This window comes from Heptranchias perlo, chromosome 2 (assembly GCF_035084215.1).
Source record: "Heptranchias perlo isolate sHepPer1 chromosome 2, sHepPer1.hap1, whole genome shotgun sequence".
In the NCBI taxonomy this organism is placed as follows: Eukaryota; Metazoa; Chordata; class Chondrichthyes; order Hexanchiformes; family Hexanchidae; genus Heptranchias; species Heptranchias perlo.
In genome coordinates, this window is record NC_090326.1 from 106,788,861 (window position 1) to 106,807,024 (window position 18,164).

The 18,164-nt window shown below is 42.1% G+C and overlaps 1 protein-coding gene across 1 annotated transcript in view; it reads right to left on the reverse strand.

Annotated features, from left to right (window-relative positions):
* Positions 1-18,164, reverse strand: part of LOC137342003 (adenylate cyclase type 1-like) — a 259,297-nt gene that overhangs the window by 79,736 nt on the left and 161,397 nt on the right. Inside the window, exons 8-9 of the mRNA XM_068005581.1 lie at positions 12,009-12,164; positions 5,762-5,956 (exon numbers count right to left, since the gene is read on the reverse strand). Coding sequence (XP_067861682.1) covers positions 5,762-5,956; positions 12,009-12,164 — 351 coding nt within the window. The remainder of the gene's footprint in view (positions 1-5,761; positions 5,957-12,008; positions 12,165-18,164) is intronic.

Genomic DNA, 18,164 nt, shown 5'->3' on the forward strand with positions numbered 1-18,164 from the left:
TGATATATTATATTGAGATCAGTGTTATGATTCACAAAAAGTATCTGGAATCCTATGAAATACAATATCAAGTAGCACTATGTGGAATGAACTAGTCATTGACAATGCAACATTAAAGCTAATAAACACTGAATTTTTCAGTCATACAGAAGAAAAATGCAAAAATTAAACCTTTGGTGAAATTCAAGGCCCTTAGTGTAGGATCATTACACTTGGAGTAGGAAAGAAGACACCAGCCCCCACATATTGGACAGCAGTCAGTAAGCAATTCTCAAGAAAATAAACAGCTTGGACTACGCTCTCATGTTATACGACACATCTGGATAGGCGCAGACTTGTCCAGAACACGAAGGGAGCAGAACCAATGCACACTGATGATGGCTTGGGCAGATGCAGTGCCATTGCATGCGGACATTAAAATCAGCGGTTCAAATTACCTGCACTTCAACAAGCTGCTCCATCAGTCATCAAGGGAAATATAAAGTTGTTTATTAAATTGCAAATACTGACAAGCAGCCTGTTGACCAGCAAATTCAAGTAATGAACCAGTTCCTACCCAAGCAAAGGCAATCATTTCAAACTGTACCTTAGGAATCTTATGGTCCCTGTAAGCTGCCACCTTTATCACCTCTACCCTTTGTGATTGAATTGTGCTTTGGAATGTATTAACACCACTCCATGACTCCCAATGGTTATAGATTCAGAAGTACAAGTATTTATGCTTGTTAGTCTTCAGCAGTACCCTTTCATTATGCCACATAATGTAAAAGTGCATTGTTTTTTAGTAAAATGCTGTCTTCCTCTAAACTGACAAGACCACATATTCCATTTTCTAGCCAAACTTGATACTCCAGTCCCATAAAAGCCTCTCTTTCTGTCAGATGACTGGTGAAGCAGCAGATAGAAGAAAGAAATGCTGACAAGAAGCAAGAAATCACTGTAGAACCTGTTAAATTTTTATCCCGTTAATAAAATAAGTAACGTATATACTTCATGAATTGTATTGAAATTGCTAAGAATTAAGTTAAAAGAGATCTGGGAGTCTTTATTGACACAGCACTCAATGGGTGCTAAATTGGACCGGGTAGCACCCGATATTTAGGCGCTACGCGGCCTCTTCAACATCCAAGATGGTGTCTTGGCTGCACACACAGGTTTCCAGCACGACGTATGCCAGATGCCATCTTGGTATAGGAGTTAGCGCATGCACAAATACTGAATGCCAGAAGCATGTAAAGTAAGTAGAAAATGGATACAATCAGTGTGCAACACTGATTTAAAGTGATAGACACCATTTTGAGACTTAACACTCAACTCAATGCACAGTCTTAACCCCGACCATCTGAACATGTCTTAGAGTGCTAGAGGAACCCCACCAGCACTATTTAAAGGGACCATGCAGGATTTACAAGTTAATGGCTGGATTATTGCTTCTGGCTGCCGAGAAATTTGTAACCATTTTTGGAGGTCTTCTATACTTGGATACTAGGACTAGGGGACTTAGCCTAACATTTAGAGCCAGGACGTGCAGGGATGAAGTTAGGAAATGCTTTTACACGCAAAGGGTGGGAGAAGTTTGGAGGGCTCTTCTGCAAATGGCAATTGATGCGAACTCAATTGAGAATTCTAAATCTGCGATTGATAGATTTCTGTGAACCATGGGTATTAAGGGATATGGGGCTAAGGCGGGCATATGGAGTTAGGTCACAGGTCCACCATGATCTCATTGAATGGTGGAACAGGCTCGAGGGGCTAAATGCCACTGCCACTTGTTGCCTCCTGATATGCGCCACCTTCTCCTGCAAGAAAGTGGGACATGTGCTTTATTCGTTCATGGGATGTGGGCGTCGCTGGCGAGGCTGGCATTTATTGCCCATCCCTAATTGCCCTTGAGAAGGTGGTGTGTCTGGGTAATGTGCCTGTTATGGTTGAATAGCAGTCAGTGTGTGTGGCCTGTGAGTTGTGGGTGGGTGGCTTACAACAGTGGTAATGTGTAAGGTTGAAAGGAAGCATCTGATTGGAAGTATTGAGTACTGATGGAAAGAGTTTGTTGGTGTGTGGGTGAAGGGGTTGTAGTGCGTGGAATAGTGGATGCGGCTAGTGGTGCAGTTGGTAGGAGACGCCACTTGACATTTGACCTCACTCACCTTGACCACTCGTGTCAAAGCACTGAACTTCTTCCTGCACAGTATCCATGTTCATGATGCTGTGCGCCTGGCATTGACTTCGTCCCCTGCTGCCTCCCACTGCCTTTTGAGTATATGTCTGGAGGGCCTCTTGCTCCCAGCCCCCCCACCCCATGCATATATAGGATGTCCCTCCTTCTGTCCACCTCTTGCACTAAGGCTTCTAGTGCATCAGCAAAGAACCTTGGTGCATGCACTGTCGCAGGCCTGGTATAAACTCAGATCGGCAGATTGGTGAGGTCTAGCATGCAGATTGGAGGATGTGGGATTTGGTAGTGCGCAACTTTTATTCAATATTTTAACCTAACTCATCAGTTTGTAAACATAGGAATGGGAGCTGCATCTGTGTTTTGCATGTGCGATGTCTGATCTCCGTTCAGACTCTGTGCAGACAGCAGACTGTTATTTTCAGCAAATAAAAGGCACCGGCTACCTTTAAGAGATTTTTAAGAGACAGCCTGCCTTTAAGAGATTGGGGCTCCCCTGCTGGTGGAAAGTGCAAATTGCATTGAATCCTTGTGCCAATGCTGAATCAGAATGCTGCTTGAAGGTAAGTCCTCAGCCCTCACAAAAGTCTTGTCCTGCCTGCGCAGGAGCCATTGGACATGGAGTAATAGTGGATTGCATTATCCGTTCCCAACAATAGCCTAATCCAATTTTTTTTTTCCCCCAACATGTCCAACCAATGCAGAACAGCAATCAACAAAGCCAATAAAGTGTTGAACTACACAGCCAAAACAGTAGATAAGTGAGACAAGTTAGGGGAAATCATAATCAAACAGTACAATGCTTTGGTCAGACCAAACCTTGAGTACTGTTTCTAGTTCAAGTAACTAAGACACACAGGAGGTATTCAAGCATTGGAGGCAGTGCAGAGAAGAGGCACAAAGCTGATCATAGAATCATAGAAAATTTACGGCACAGAAGGAGGCCATTCGGCCCATAGTGTCCGCGCTGGCTGAGAAACGAGCCACCCAGCCTAAACCCACTTTCCCGCATTTGGTCCATAGCCCTGCAGGTCACGGCTCTTCAGGTGCACATCCAAGTATTTTTTAAATGAGTTGAGGGTTTCTGCCTCTATCACCCTCTCAAGCAGTGAGTTTCAGACCCCCACCACCCTCTGGGTGAATATTTTTTCCTAATTTCTGCTCCAATCCTTCTACCAATCACTTTAAATCTATGACCCCTGGTTATTGACCCCTCCGCTAAGGGAAATAGGTCCTTCCTATCCACTCTATCTAGGCCCCTCATAATTTTGTACACCTCAATCAAATCACCCCTCAGCCTCCTCTGTTCCAAGGAAAACAACCTCAGCCTATCCAATCTGTCATCATAGCTAAAATTCTCCAGTCCTGGCAACATCCTTGTAAATCTCCTCTGCACCCTCTCTAGTGCAATTACATCCTTCCTGTAATGTGGTGACCAGAACTGTGCGCAGTACTCAAGGTGTGGTCTAACTAGTGATTTATACAGTTCCAGCATAACATCCCTGCTTTTATATTCTATGCCTCGGCTAATAAAGGAAAGCATTCCATATGCCTTCTTAGCCACCTATCTAACTGTCCTGATACCTTCAGGGATCTGTGGACATGCACTCCAAGGTCCCTCACTTCCTCTACACCTTTCAGTATCCTCCCATTTATTGTGTATTCCCTTGCCTTGTTTGCTCTCCCCAAATGCATTATCTCACACTTCTCCGAATTGAACTCTATTTGCCACTTTTCTGCCCATCTGACTGATTGACATCTTCCTGCAGTCTACAGCTTTCCTCCTTACTATCAACCACACGGCCTATCTTTGTGTCATCCGCAAATTTCTTAATCATGCCCCTAATGTTTAAGTCCAAATCGTTAATGTATACCACAAAAAGCAAAGGACCTGGTACCGACCTCGGCACCCCACTGGAAACAGCCTTCCAGTCTCAAAAACACCCTTCGACCATTACCCTTTGCTTCCTGCCACTGAGCCAATTTTGGATCCAATTTGCCACTTTCCCTTGGATCCCATGGGCCTTTACTTTTTTGACCAATCTGCCATGTGGGACCCTGTCAAAAGCCTTGCTAAAATCCATGTAGACTACATCAATTACGCTACCCTCATCGATCCTCCTTGTCACCTCCTCGAAAAATTCAATCAAGTTAGTTAGACATGACCTCCCCTTAACAAATCCGTGCTGACTGTCCTTGATTAGTCCATGCCTTTCTTAGTGATAGTTTATCCTGTCCCTCAGAATTGATTCCAATAATTTGCCCACCACCGAGATTAGGCTGACTGGCCTGTAATTACTCGGTCTATCCTTCGCTCCCTTTTTAAACAATGGTACAACGTTAGCAGTCCTCCAATCCTCTGGCTCTACGCCTGTATCCAGTGAAGTTTGGAAAATGATTGTTAAAGCCTCCATTATTTCCTCCCTGGTTTCTTTTAACAGCCTGGGATATATTTCATCCGGCCCTGTTGATTTATCCACTTTCAAAGGTGCTAATCCCCTTAATACTTCCTCTCTCACAATGTTTATCCCATCCAATATTTCACACTCCTCCTCCTTAACTTCAATCCCTGCATCATCCCTCTTCTATGTGAAGACAGATGCAAAGTATTCATTAAGAACCATACCCACATCTTCCACCTCCACACATAGTTTACCTTTTTGGTCTCTAATAGGCCCTACTCTTTCCTTTGTTATCCTCTTGCTCTTAATGTATTTATAAAACATCTTTGGGTTTTCTTTCATTTTACCTGCTAATATTTTTTCATGCCCTCTCTTTGCTTTCCTAATTTTCATTTTAACTTCACGCCTGCACTTTGTACACTCTTCTAAGCTTTCCGTAGTATTGAGTTCCTGGTATCTATCATAGGCTTTCTTTTTCTACCTTATTTTATTACCCTGAATGCTTCTTGACATCCAAGGGGCTCTAGATTTCCTCATAACTCAGCCAAAGGTCTGAGTTATGAGGAAAGTCTAGAGTAACTTGGGCTTTTCAACATTGAAAAGAAATGTCTGAGAGGTGAACTTATGGAGTTATATGATAGTTAAGGGAATGGAAAAGGTAAATCTGGAATATCACTTTAAATTAAATTGGGAGAGTAGGACAAGGTGACACAAGTTCAAACTACTAAAATGCAAGTTTAGGGCTGATATCAGAAAATTCCTTTTCATTCAAACAGTTGGAATAGACCAATAGATAAATTAGTTGAATCAAATAAGAAGTATTTAGATTCTGCAATGGGAAACTTTGGAGTCGAATGGCCTTCCCTGTCCATAATTAAAAGCTTGTGATTTTGTTTAAGCTTCCCTGAGTGCTCAACTGTAAATGCATTGCATGCTGTCATTCTGACCCATATAAAGCTAAAAGGTCCCCGGTCAATCCTTGTCTAGTAATGAGTTAGCCAATCTCAACTGCAGCAGTGGTTAAGGTGCTAAAATTGGCCTCAGCGGTGGAAGATTTTTTTTTCTGTTTGCTATTTAAAGCAAAATCATAATCATGTTTGGGAGTTTTTTTTACCTGTTCAGTATTTGTGGAGAAATTATTAACACATTCTGTGCACTTACAAATTTCCAACAAAAAAAAACTTACTTTCTGCTCCCTTTCAGTTTGTTTGTACTTTAAAGTAACAAAATGTAAATCTGCCATTTCAGACTCTGTTTGCCGTGCTTCAATTAACCGGCTGATGTATCGATTCACTCGAGTTCCTGGAGTGTTGTGTGTAACATTTGTAAAAAAAGATGTTCGATTCCTGAGTTTTTCAGATGCTGTCCTCAGTGCTCTTCTCTTTGTAAATAAAACAAAACATTTTAATTAGTGACAGGTTGAGAGAGAACCACTCTGCCACAGTCCAATTTTCAATCTGTACCACTTTTATAGCCCCAGTGCAGAACCTTCCAGAACTGTTCTAATCCAGACAACAGGACAGGAGGCAGGGCTTCTTTTTCCTCAATTATTTTAGTAGGTTTTGGTATTTTCTTGGTTTAGTTTAGCAGTCAAGAAATCTCTGGAAAATAGTTTCATCGGTATTTGATGAATATGACATAGCTGTACTACTTCTACCTCAACTTATCCAATAGAGGTCATATTTCCAAATACTTTAACCGCAGTACACACCGCATAAAAGCTGACATTGACTTGTGTGTGTGTATTATACGTACTGCACAAATGTTCAATGAAAGAAGCACATCAATTATAAAGGGTACAAACATTTATATGAAGATCTACCCATTGGGCATAGCTGACACAGAAGATATACAATGAGGAACAACGAAATACCCAGGTTGTTCCACAATGAGAAAGAAACAATATCATTAGTGAATTGCATGATCTTTGTCCTGGATGGAATAAATGGAGCATCCCATCACTGTTCTCTACTCTGCATTTTATTTGTACAAGATCTGTGGAAGTTTCATTTACATTATCTTGTCTGTAGCCATTAAGATTATGTTGGTGATAAATGCAAGGTAATCACCCACATTAACCACCTAATTGATGACATGTGATTTAGCAATTTTATGCATGTTAAAGATTTTTTTATACTTTGTGCTTCTTTAGTTTGAATTGCAGAGAGCACTGTCCATGCATCAGCTCCTCAGCTCCTCCCATTTATATTGTTTAAACCCAACAAGAGGCCCGAGGAGGCATACCACTCTTCAGCCATCTGAACTACAGAAGCACTGAACGTAAAAATAAATTCAGTTTACTGCCAAGACGTCATTATCCAATAGAATTTTAGGTATAACCATTAACAACTGAAAATTTTAGCTTGACCTTTTTAATGACTTGTGTTTTTTACTGGAGTTAACTAAAGCAAAATGACATACAAAATTCCACTGTATCAGAGAGCATAAGCTTCACATTGTTTAGTGAAACAATTGTTTATTAAAAGAAAGCAATTCAAGTTAATCAAAGTAGCATAAGTGACTCAACAAATTAGACATACATAAAAAAAAGGAAAAATCTTGGGTAACATTGCTCTAAAAAGAAATTTGCAAAAGCCAAGAGGGATGCAGAAGGCTGCAAGAAGTTGCTTAGGCTGTAGCTTTGTTGAACTCAATGAAAACTCAAACCAGTGTGAGAAAACATCCTGAAGGGGATCTTACACCTCAAGGCTTTAGTGCACTTGGCAGTTTTCTGAGTTATATTGCCAATTTTGCATAGCTACAGATCCAAAACCACTTTGTATTGGTGCATAAATGGCAGCATAACTGCACATCAAAAGAGACGGAAGGGTAACGGTTGTCCAGAGTCAGGCCCCATAGTGTTCTGAGGTTCCGCAGCTGTTGAAACCCACACTTTGAGTGCTGTAGTTGAGGTTCCATTTAAATTCAGCTCCTTCTCACAATTCACTTGCCCACTGTGCTTACAATGCCTAGTGCCTGCTCTTGCCACTTTACTAAGATGAACACACAGTGAGTTCCAGACAGCATGTCGTCTGAGGCTAACAAATTCATTTGCAAGCATCTCTATCAGCTCAAAATTGTTGACGGTGCCTCCTTATGAAAGGTTCCCTCCCTGAAGTTGTACCCAATGCCAACTTGTCCGTGGCTGCTAAGTGTTGGGTACTCAATGTGACTTTCTGCACCAATTTTCTGTATCAGCCAGAAGCACCGAGTGGATGATCCATCTCGGTCTCCTCCCGATATCCCCACCATCACAGAGGTCAGTCTTCAGCCAATTCGATTCACTCCATATAATATCAAGAAACGGCGGAGTGCACTGGATACAGCAAAGGCCAAGGGCCCGACAACTTCCCAGCTGTAGTGCTGAAGACTTGTGCTCCATAAGGGAGTGCAGCGAAGGTTCACCAGACTGACTCCTGGGATGGCAGGAATGAGGAGAGATTGGGTCAACTCGGCCTGTATTCACTCGAGTTTAGAAGAATGAGAGGAGATCTCATTGAAACATATAAAATTCTGACAGGGCTAGACAGACTGGATGCAGGGAAGATGTTTCCCTTGGCTGGGGGGTCCAGAACGGGGGATATGGGGTAAGACATTTAGGACTAAGATGAGGAGAAATTTCTTCACTCAGAGGGTGGTGAACCTGTGGAATTCTCTACCACAGAAAGCTGTTGAGGCCAAGTCATGGAATATATTTAAGAAGGAGCTAGATAAATTTCTAGACACAAAAGGCATCAAGGGGTATGGGGAGAGAGCGGGAATATGGTATTGAGATAGAGGATCAGCCATGATCATACTGAATGGCGGAGCAGGCTTGAAGGGCCGAATGGCCTACTCCTGCTCCTATTTTTTTTGTTTCTATATTTTTCATCTGGTGAGTGAGGAAGAGACCACATCAGTAAGTCTGATTCTAGCATGCTACTTTTTCAGTGTGAACTATATCGACGGTACATTTTTCCAAAGAATGAGACATGATTTTGGAAGTTTATAAATTATCTATGTTGATATGATAATATGATATCTGTGCTCAATAAAATTTTGTAAGCAAACATATGGTATAAAATCTTATGATGTGGCCTTTTAAAACACTTCAGATGATGCAGAGCTCAAAAATCATATCATATTTACCTAGATAGTAATGAACTTCCCAAATCATGCCTCAAAAGCTGTCATTGGTATACTTGAGGTGAAGGAATAATAAGGAGAGGAAGAAGTGAAGGAAATGGAGGGGATGTGTATCTTCTGACACCATGATAAATGATCCAACACTCAGGGGTATAACACTACTGACAGGAGAAAAATCCTGGAGGATGGCACCTCACTTGCAAGATCCTCCACTGGGCCATCTTACAAAAAGAAAAAGTCATCCTTTGTTGGATCTGGAGTACATGAAGGGACACATCAAACAAAGAGGTCAAATATTTCCCTTCAATTTCTCTCCTGACAGCACACCTTGAGACAGCAAGAGACAGGAAGTGTCTCAAATGCCCAGGGTGTTATTTTTGATGTTCTGACATCGCCATGTTGCATGTGGCATCATTCTCACACCTCACATCATTATGTGCAAGTTAGCTTGACACAAATACCCAAGATGATGTGCCTCTCTCATCAATCTACTGACTGGATTATTCTTCTACCTGCCACCATCCTCCATGCAACTCATGGGTCTGACCAATGAGACCTCCTTTGCATCCTCTGATGGTTAGCCTATATGGGCGATTCAGAGGAATCTTGAGTGCTGATATGCTACTTTTTTGAAGTTCTGATCCTGTGGAGCATCCTTGTACTGATAACTCCTTCCAACATTTTGGTTCAAGCAGTGTTTAAAGTTTTTCTACAAAAGCAATTGGTGGTGAATTAACAGATAATCTTTCCTTTTTACTGTATATATAAAGACAACTTTTAGTTACCTTTTTATTGTAGATTTGTCAAATAAAAAGTCATTTTCATCACTTCTGCCTCTAGGCCCTTTTTCTTGATGCCAGGAAACTGGTTATCATTTCCAAAAAGAGAAAAAAAACACCAATGTGGAGGCTGGGCAATGATGTGGCCCTGTGTCCGACATTTTCAATTTCTGAAGTGTTTAAAAGCGCCACGGCTTTATCCTCTCTCTCAGTCGTCCTTACTGTTTGCATGTAAGGGGAAGCTTTTCTTGTGTCAGGCAATGCAATAAGACAGCTGGACATAGTGAAGTTTTCATTTATGTAATATTTGCTGCTGTCCCTTTATGTAAACAACATTATGTACTGTCATTGTAGCAAATTTGAAAGAATCATATATTGTTTATAATTTCTAAAATTCTTCTATTATGGAGGCTTTCCTTAATAAATTCCACCCCCTTAATAAGTGGTTTAATTGGCAATTTACAATTTAAGCAATAGTGCTTAATTAATGCTTAATTCACAGAGCAAAATTCAACCTGGCGTTAATAACAGGAAACATACTTTGAATGCAAAAATAACCTTTTGACAATGAGGGTTCTAAACACATGCAAACATACTACAAACAGAACAATTCCACCCACTGTTCTTTAACAAATTAAATCATTAGTTTGTTGTATTTATATTTACTATAGTTTTGAAGGTGTGGACTGTTTTGATACTCTTCATTATGTTGTGTGAATTGCCTTTCACCTCTTCTGACAGGCCGATGCTTTGAAAATCCTCTAAGTAACGATTTAGTAAATTTATGGGAGCAGCTTAGCTCTAAGACTATTATTTTCACAAATGAATCATGCAGCTACTTGATTTTAGTCAGCAATGTGGTCTAAACACAAATTTTTAAAGTTTTCACATTTGTAGTCAACTATCCCACTCTGATTCAATGTGACACAGCAGGGTGTAAAGTCTACTGCTATTGTACACATGTAGATAATGGGTTTACACTAACAATAGATCCAGTTACAGTATTGCCTCACATTGTAGTAGACTTTTTAATATCACTAATAAGAGATCTATTCTCCTCTATTCACTAATGTTCCCAGAAAAGTGGGCACCCCACTGTATATTCACACAGGTTTTTTGCTAATATTTAGAGAATGGAGGAAAATATCCCATCTGTCTTCATCATATGGAGAGTATCAAAATATCTTGAAAAATATAAAGGAATACCAGCTTTTCCATCACCAACACAATGTGTGTTAGTCTCAGATATTAACTCCACTGCTATAGACACACACTTTACTCAGTTTACAACATTAATGTACAGAGCTGATGCACACAGATGTGAGTGAATTGACAGCTTTTATTTGGTGTGTACTGTAAACCTACAAAAAAATCACATATAATCTCCAAATGCTAAAACCTACCATTTCTAGAGGTTTTCTTTCACAGAAATGATACAGTGGTCTTATTGTAATGCTGTGCCTTTAGCCCTACTTCGCCAGCAAAAAATCATCATTATGTACCCGCATCATTGATGGTTTCTCTTCAATCTCTTCATTATTCCCCCTTTAAAGTTTTGTCATCTGCTGCCTCCCAACACTACACTTTTTACATCAGCAAGAAGAGTGGGAACTTGAGGCAATTAGAAGATGGAGTTCTCCACAGCCACTGTCACTGTCAGTCTTGCCCTGTCATCCATGGGATGAGATGGGTTCAACCAGGTTTGTTTTATCCTGAAATACAACATTTCATTGCTGCCTAGTATTCCATTTAAAGGCCTGACCAAGAAATGTCAAACCTCACCTACTGAAAGCAAAAAAGACAGAATGCCTGTCAGTTTGGGCTTAGAGCTGGTGACCCTTTAGCTGGATGGTTAATGTCCTAGTATAAGCTATTGAGCTGCTTTTAATAAGCAACTTATCAAAGTCAAATACTTCACTTTCTTGAAAGTAATTTTTGTAAATGTTCCACATTGAATATTAATTGAAAATAAGCCATTAAATTTGGAAAGTTGGAATGTATTCATACACCAAGTTTGGGCATCACCAATTTACCACTTACATAACTTATTTAATACATTATTTTCAGTCCCTCACAAACTATCAGGTCTTTCTTACTCTCTCCTATTGCTATGATTTAAAATAAGCAAACCATTTTGATAATGTCATTAAATATTTAAATATCCTAATTTGTAGCATGAGCCTATATTTAGGCTTTTGTTGATGTTGATGTTAATCCACATCTGTGCAGCGGTCATTTAGGAAACAAAAAACAAAGCTTCTTCCACTTCATGGCAGCTGGGTAGGGTGATGAGGGCAGCAATAAATAACAGCTTTTCAATCAGCGCAATGGGCATGCTGAGAGATTCTTTTTCACTAGAGTACATAAAAAGCAATGACTTTCAAAAGAAATAAACAGGAATAGAGGAAAATGGTACTTCCTCCTTGACACATTTCCTTGTCAAAGAATGCTCTCATTAGCCAAAGCAGTCCAAGCCAGTCAGACACATCAACAAAAATCAGAATAAAATTGCTCAGATACATCACCTACCTTGTCATCATCCTCACACGTCATCACATTGGAAAAGGGGATTTCAGCTTTGAACATCTTACGACAGTGCATGAGTTGGACAAGTAAGTAACACACTGTTTTAAATTTCATCCTCTTTGCTGGTTTTATGTCTGAGAGAATCAACCCAGGAAAAATCTGCCAAAAAGAGAAAACAAAAATCAATTATATTACATAGTTGTAACAGGTAAAGTTTTGTAGTTTTAAGACAATGTTATATGTACATTTAAATGGTTTCCTTTCACCTCTGAAAAGCTGGGTTCAAACCTAGCTCAAACTTATCAAATGAAAGTCTCCTCTCTCTGCTGGCTGTAAAGGTACATGGTTAATTGTTTAGAAATCCAAAGGAAAATGCAAAAGGGATATTGATAAAATGGCGAATGAGCTAAAAAGTGGCATATGGAATTCAAGTGCGAGGTGATGCATTTTGGTAAAAGAAATAACAGCAGTAATTATACTCTGAACGGAAGTAGGCTGGGTGCTGTGGAACAGCAGTGGGATTTGGTGGTACGGGTTTACAGAACATTAAAGGAAGCACCTCAGGATAATAAGACTGTTAAAAAAAACTAAACTAGGTTTTATTGCGAGAGGTAGAGAATATAATAACCAAGAGTTAATGATGAGCCTGTATAAAACCTTAATAAGACCTCAGTTAGAGTATTGTGTGCATTATTGAGCTCCACACCATAGGAAGGATATTGAGGCTTTAGTGAGAGTACAATACAGATTTATTATAATGTTGCCTGGTATCAGAAAATACAAATACCAAGAAAGACTTGAAAAGTTGGGTCTTTTTTTGTTAGAATTACATAGATTATGGGTTGATATAACAGAAGTGTTTAAAATTATGACATTTTGGGACAGGGTAGATAGAGGGGTCAAGAACAAGGGGCCATAGAATGTATGACATTAAATTCAACATTTAGATCAGAAGGCAGCAAAAACCTCTTCACACAAAGATGTGAGATTATAGAATTAATTTCCAGAGTTAGTGATTGAGGCACAAATAGTCAAAATTTCGAGATTAGATTGGATAGGTGGATAAAAGAAAAGGAGTTGGAGGGATGTGGGAATAGGATGGGTAAATATGATGAGAACTATTTGCTTGCATGGAAGGTAAACTCCAATACGGACTGGTTGAACCAAATGGCCTGTTTCTGTGTTGTAACTTCCATGTATTTCTATGCATAACTTGAACTGTCTCAACACATTTCCTAGTGGGTACAAGCCCTGAGCACAGAACTGTCCACAAGTCAGTACCAATTGACATCAAATTGGCAGTCCTACTAAAAGAGTCTCTTAGGTTATTTAGTATGCGAAATGAGAATGGAAATGTCAAATTGCCGCTTGAGGGATTGCTCTTCAGACCCTGGGTGAAGATGTAGTGCTAAGATAGATTAGAGGGAGCTCTGCCATATGACTAGCCCATGCTACATTTGCCTTGCAAGCATTTGATGATGACACTGAGGGTGTGAAAATGGAAAGACGTTCCATTCTCTAACATTGACATTCCTCATGATGAGACAAAAAAACCTTCCCTGCCACTGCTTCTGCCCCTACCCCTCAATAGAAGTAAAAATGGTTTTCTTTGATGATGCTGTAGTACAGGAATCAATGGATGCATGCTCAAGTCTTACTCTATTGAATTCCCGACCTGAACTGTATCAAGAGTTTAGGTGTGCTGTGACATCTACCAGCAGGAAGGAGGGAAAATTGAAAGGGCATATCATGTTTAAGTGGTCTACAGTGCCTAATGGTGAATATCTGCCATGGGCATTGGCAGTGATCTGAGGGCAGGTCTGTAACTATCCATTCTGCTGCAGGCAACAGGCCAGGCAGGCCAAGAAAAAAATAATAACAATTAAAAAATAAAAGGGAAGCTTACCCTCATGAAACCACAATATTAAAAGAAAACCTTTCTGTTCAATTTTCTCACTTTATATCTCCAGCTATTTCAATCTTATGTAATAACCAAAATGAGTACTCAAAACCTAAAGTAAGAAATCACTGAATTTATTCACCACAACAATTATGACCCATTGTTCATTTTGGTAATTGACATCCTCCCACTGTATTTTACCCTCCAAGGCAAAATTAATTTTACTAAAAACTTTTTTCTGTCAGTTTCAGGTCAATTTCACAGTCGAAAATGATCGATGTTCTCAAGCTGAATTTGAAATCCGTTGCTTCAATATAAATGTACACATTCTATTAGAGATTGTTATCGCTGAATCCAAAGTGTCTCCTCAAAACTTCCTCAGTGCTCTAGAACTTAAAAGCATAACCTGAACAGTCCTACTTCATAGGAGGCAGTAGATCAAAGACACTATTAAATCAAGATAAAAATCATCTATAGATGAACTTACACATTACAAATCATTACCTTCTGCTTAACATGCAATATAGTTTCACACAATTTCGCACACTCCAAGCACAATTCTCATCTGAAATTTTTCAATAATGTTTAAATAGAAGTATTCCCACCTCCCTACATATTTATAAGGTGAGATTTTCCTGTTGAAATAATGGAAGGAAAATCAGGCGGGTTCCTTTATAGGCATGCAGTCCGATTGATCTGATTTTGTGATATTTGCTGCGGCTAAGAACCCACTGACCCAGGAAAACCTCCCCTATAATGTGAGAACCTCTCTGGATACATCGAGGGCATCCTGAAACCCATCGTACAGGGAACCCCCAGCTTCTGTCGCGACACTACAGACTTCCTACAAAAACTCAGTACCCACGGACCAGTTGAACCAGGAACACTTCTCACCACGATGGACGTCTCGGCACTCTACACCAGTATCCCCCACGATGACGGCATCGCTGCGACAGCATCAATACTCAACACCAACAACAGCCAATCTCCAGACGCCATCCTACAACTCATCCGTTTCATCCTGGATCACAATGTCTTCACCTTCGATCACCAGTTCTTTACCCAAACACATGCAACAGCCATGGGGACCAAATTCGCACCCCAATACGCCAACATTTTCATGCACAAGTTCGAGCAGGACTTCTTCACTGCACAAGACCTCCAACCAACACTATACACCAGAAGTGCCGAGTGGATAATCCATCTCAGCCTCCTCCCGATATCCCCACCATCACAGAAGCCAGTCTTCAGCCAATTCGATTCACTCCACGTGATATCAAGAAACGGCTGAGTGCACTGGATACAGCAAAGGCTATGGGCCCTGACAACATCCCAGCTGTAGTGCTGAAGACTTGTGCTCCAGAACTAGCTGCGCCTCTAGCCAAGCTGTTCCAGTACAGCTACAACACTGGCATCCACCCGACAATGTGGAAAATTGCCCAGGTATGTCCTGTCCACAAAAAGCAGGACAAATCCAATCCGGCCAATTACCGCCCCATCAGTCTACTCTCAATCATCAGCAAAGTGATGGAAGGTGTCGTCGACAGTGCAATCAAGTGGCACTTACTCACCAATAACCTGCTCACCGATGCTCAGTTTGGGTTCCGCCAGGACCACTCGGCTCCAGACCTCATTACAGCCTTGGTCCAAACATGGACAAAAGAGCTGAATTCCAGAGGTGAGGTGAGAGTGACTGCCCTTGACATCAAGGCAGCATTTGACCGAGTGTGGCACCAAGGAGCCCTAGTAAAATTGAAGTCAATGGGAATCAGGGGGAAAACTCTCCAGTGGCTGGAGTCATACCTAGCACAAAGGAAGATGGTAGTGGTTGTTGGAGGCCAATCATCTCAGCCCCAGGGCATTGCTGCAGGAGTTCCTCAGGGCAGTGTCCTCGGCCCAACCATCTTCAGCTGCTTCATCAATGACCTTCCCTCCATCATAAGGTCAGAAATGGGGATGTTCGCTGATGACTGCACAGTGTTCAGTTCCATTCGCAACCCCTCAGATAATTTGGCAGTCCGAGCCTGCATGCAGCATGACCTGGACAGCATCCAGGCTTGGGCTGATAAGTGGCAAGTAACATTCGCGCCAGATAAGTGCCAGGCAATGACCATCTCCAACAAGAGAGTGTCTAACCACCTCCCCTTGACATTCAATGGCATTACCATCGCCGAATCCCCCACCATCAACATCCTGGGGGTCACCATTCACCAGAAACTTAACTGGACCAGCCATATAAATACTGTGGCTACAAGAGCAGGTCAGAGGCTGGGTATTCTGCAGCGAGTGACTCACCTCCTGACTCCCCAAAGCCTTTCCACCATCTACAAGGCACAAGTCAGGAGTGTGATGGAATACTCTCCACTTGCCTGGATGAGCGCTGCTCCAACAACACTCAAGAAGCTCGACATCATCCAAGATAAAGCAGCCCGCTTGATTGGCACCCCATCCACCACCCTAAACATTCACTCCCTTCACCACCGGCGCACTGTGGCTGCAGTGTGCACCATCCACAGGATGCACTGCAGCAACTCGCCAAGGCTTCTTCGACAGCACCTCCCAAACCCGCGACCTCTACCACCTAGAAGGACAAGGGCAGCAGGCGCATGGGAACAACACCACCTGCACGTTCCCCTCCAAGTCACACACCATCCTGACTTGGAAATATATCGCCGTTCCTTCATTGTCGCTGGGTCAAAATCCTGGAACTCCCTTCCTAACAGCACTGTGGGAGAACCGTCACCACACGGACTGCAGCGGTTCAAGAAGGCGGCTCACCACCACCTTCTCGAGGGCAATTAGGGATGGGCAATAAATGCCGGCCTTGCCAGCGACGCCCACATCCCGTGAAAGAATAAAAAAAATTAAAAAAAAATACATCGACGACATTTTCTTTCTATGGACCCACGGCAAGGAATCACTAAAGAGACTACACGATAACATCAACAAGTTCCATCCCACCATCAAGCTCACCATGGACTACTCCTCAGAATCAGTTTCTTTCTTGGACACACGAATCTCCATCAAAGACGGGCACCTCAGCACCTCACTCTACCGCAAGCCCACGGACAACCTCACGATGCTCCACTTTTCCAGCTTCCACCCTAACCACGTCAAAGAGGCCATCCCCTATGGACAGGCCCTGCGAATACACAGGGTCTGCTCAGACGAGGAGGAACGCGATGGACACCTACAGACGCTGAAAGACGCCCTAGTAAGAACGGGATATGACGCTCGACTCATCGATCGACAGTTCCGACGGGCCACAGCAAAAAATCGCATAGACCTCCTCAGGAGACTAACACGGGACGCAACCAACAGAGTACCCTTTGTCGTCCAGTACTTCCCCGGAGCGGAGAAACTACGCCATGTTCTCCGCAGCCTTCAACATGTCATCAATGAGGACAAACACCTCGCTATGGCCATCCCCACACCTCCACTACTCGCCTTTAAACAGCCACCCAACCTCAAACAGACCATCGTTCGCAGCAAATTACCTAGCTTTCAAGAGAACAGCGTCCACGACACCACACAACCCTGCCACGGTAACCTCTGCAAGACATGCCAGATCATCGACACAGATACCACCATCACACGAGAGGACACCACCCACCAGGTGCATGGTTCATACTCCTGTGACTCGGCCAACGTTGTCTACCTCATACGTTGCAGGAAAGGATGCCCCAGAGCATGGTACATTGGCGAGACCATGCAGACGCTGCGACAACGGATGAACGGACACCGCGCAACAATCGCCAAACAGGAGGGTTCCCTCCCAGTCGGGGAACACTTCAGCAGTCATGGACATTCACCCACCGACCTTCGGGTAAGCGTTCTCCAAGGCGGCCTTCGAGACACACGACAACGCAAAATCGTCGAGCAGAAATTGATAGCCAAGTTCCGCACCCATGAGGACGGCCTCAACCGGGATCTTGGGTTCATGTCACGCTACACGTTACCCCAACAGCGAACAAATGTTATCTGTTTTTAATATAACGGGTCAGTTGCTGTCTTTTCTATGTTTCTACCTCTCTATCTCTGTTTTTTTTTGTTTGTTGTTTTTTTTTTGGTGATTTGTATATTCTGTGAGACCTGGCAGGTAACACCTGTCTGTCTGCACACTGATTGCCTTGGCAACGGGCAGTTGAAAAAACTGTCTGTACTCACCAAGCATTGTTCTGTGAATTATAAATGCGATTTCATTTCGAGGATTTCATTTCACATCGTTCACCTGACGAAGGGGGAAGCCTCCGAAAGCT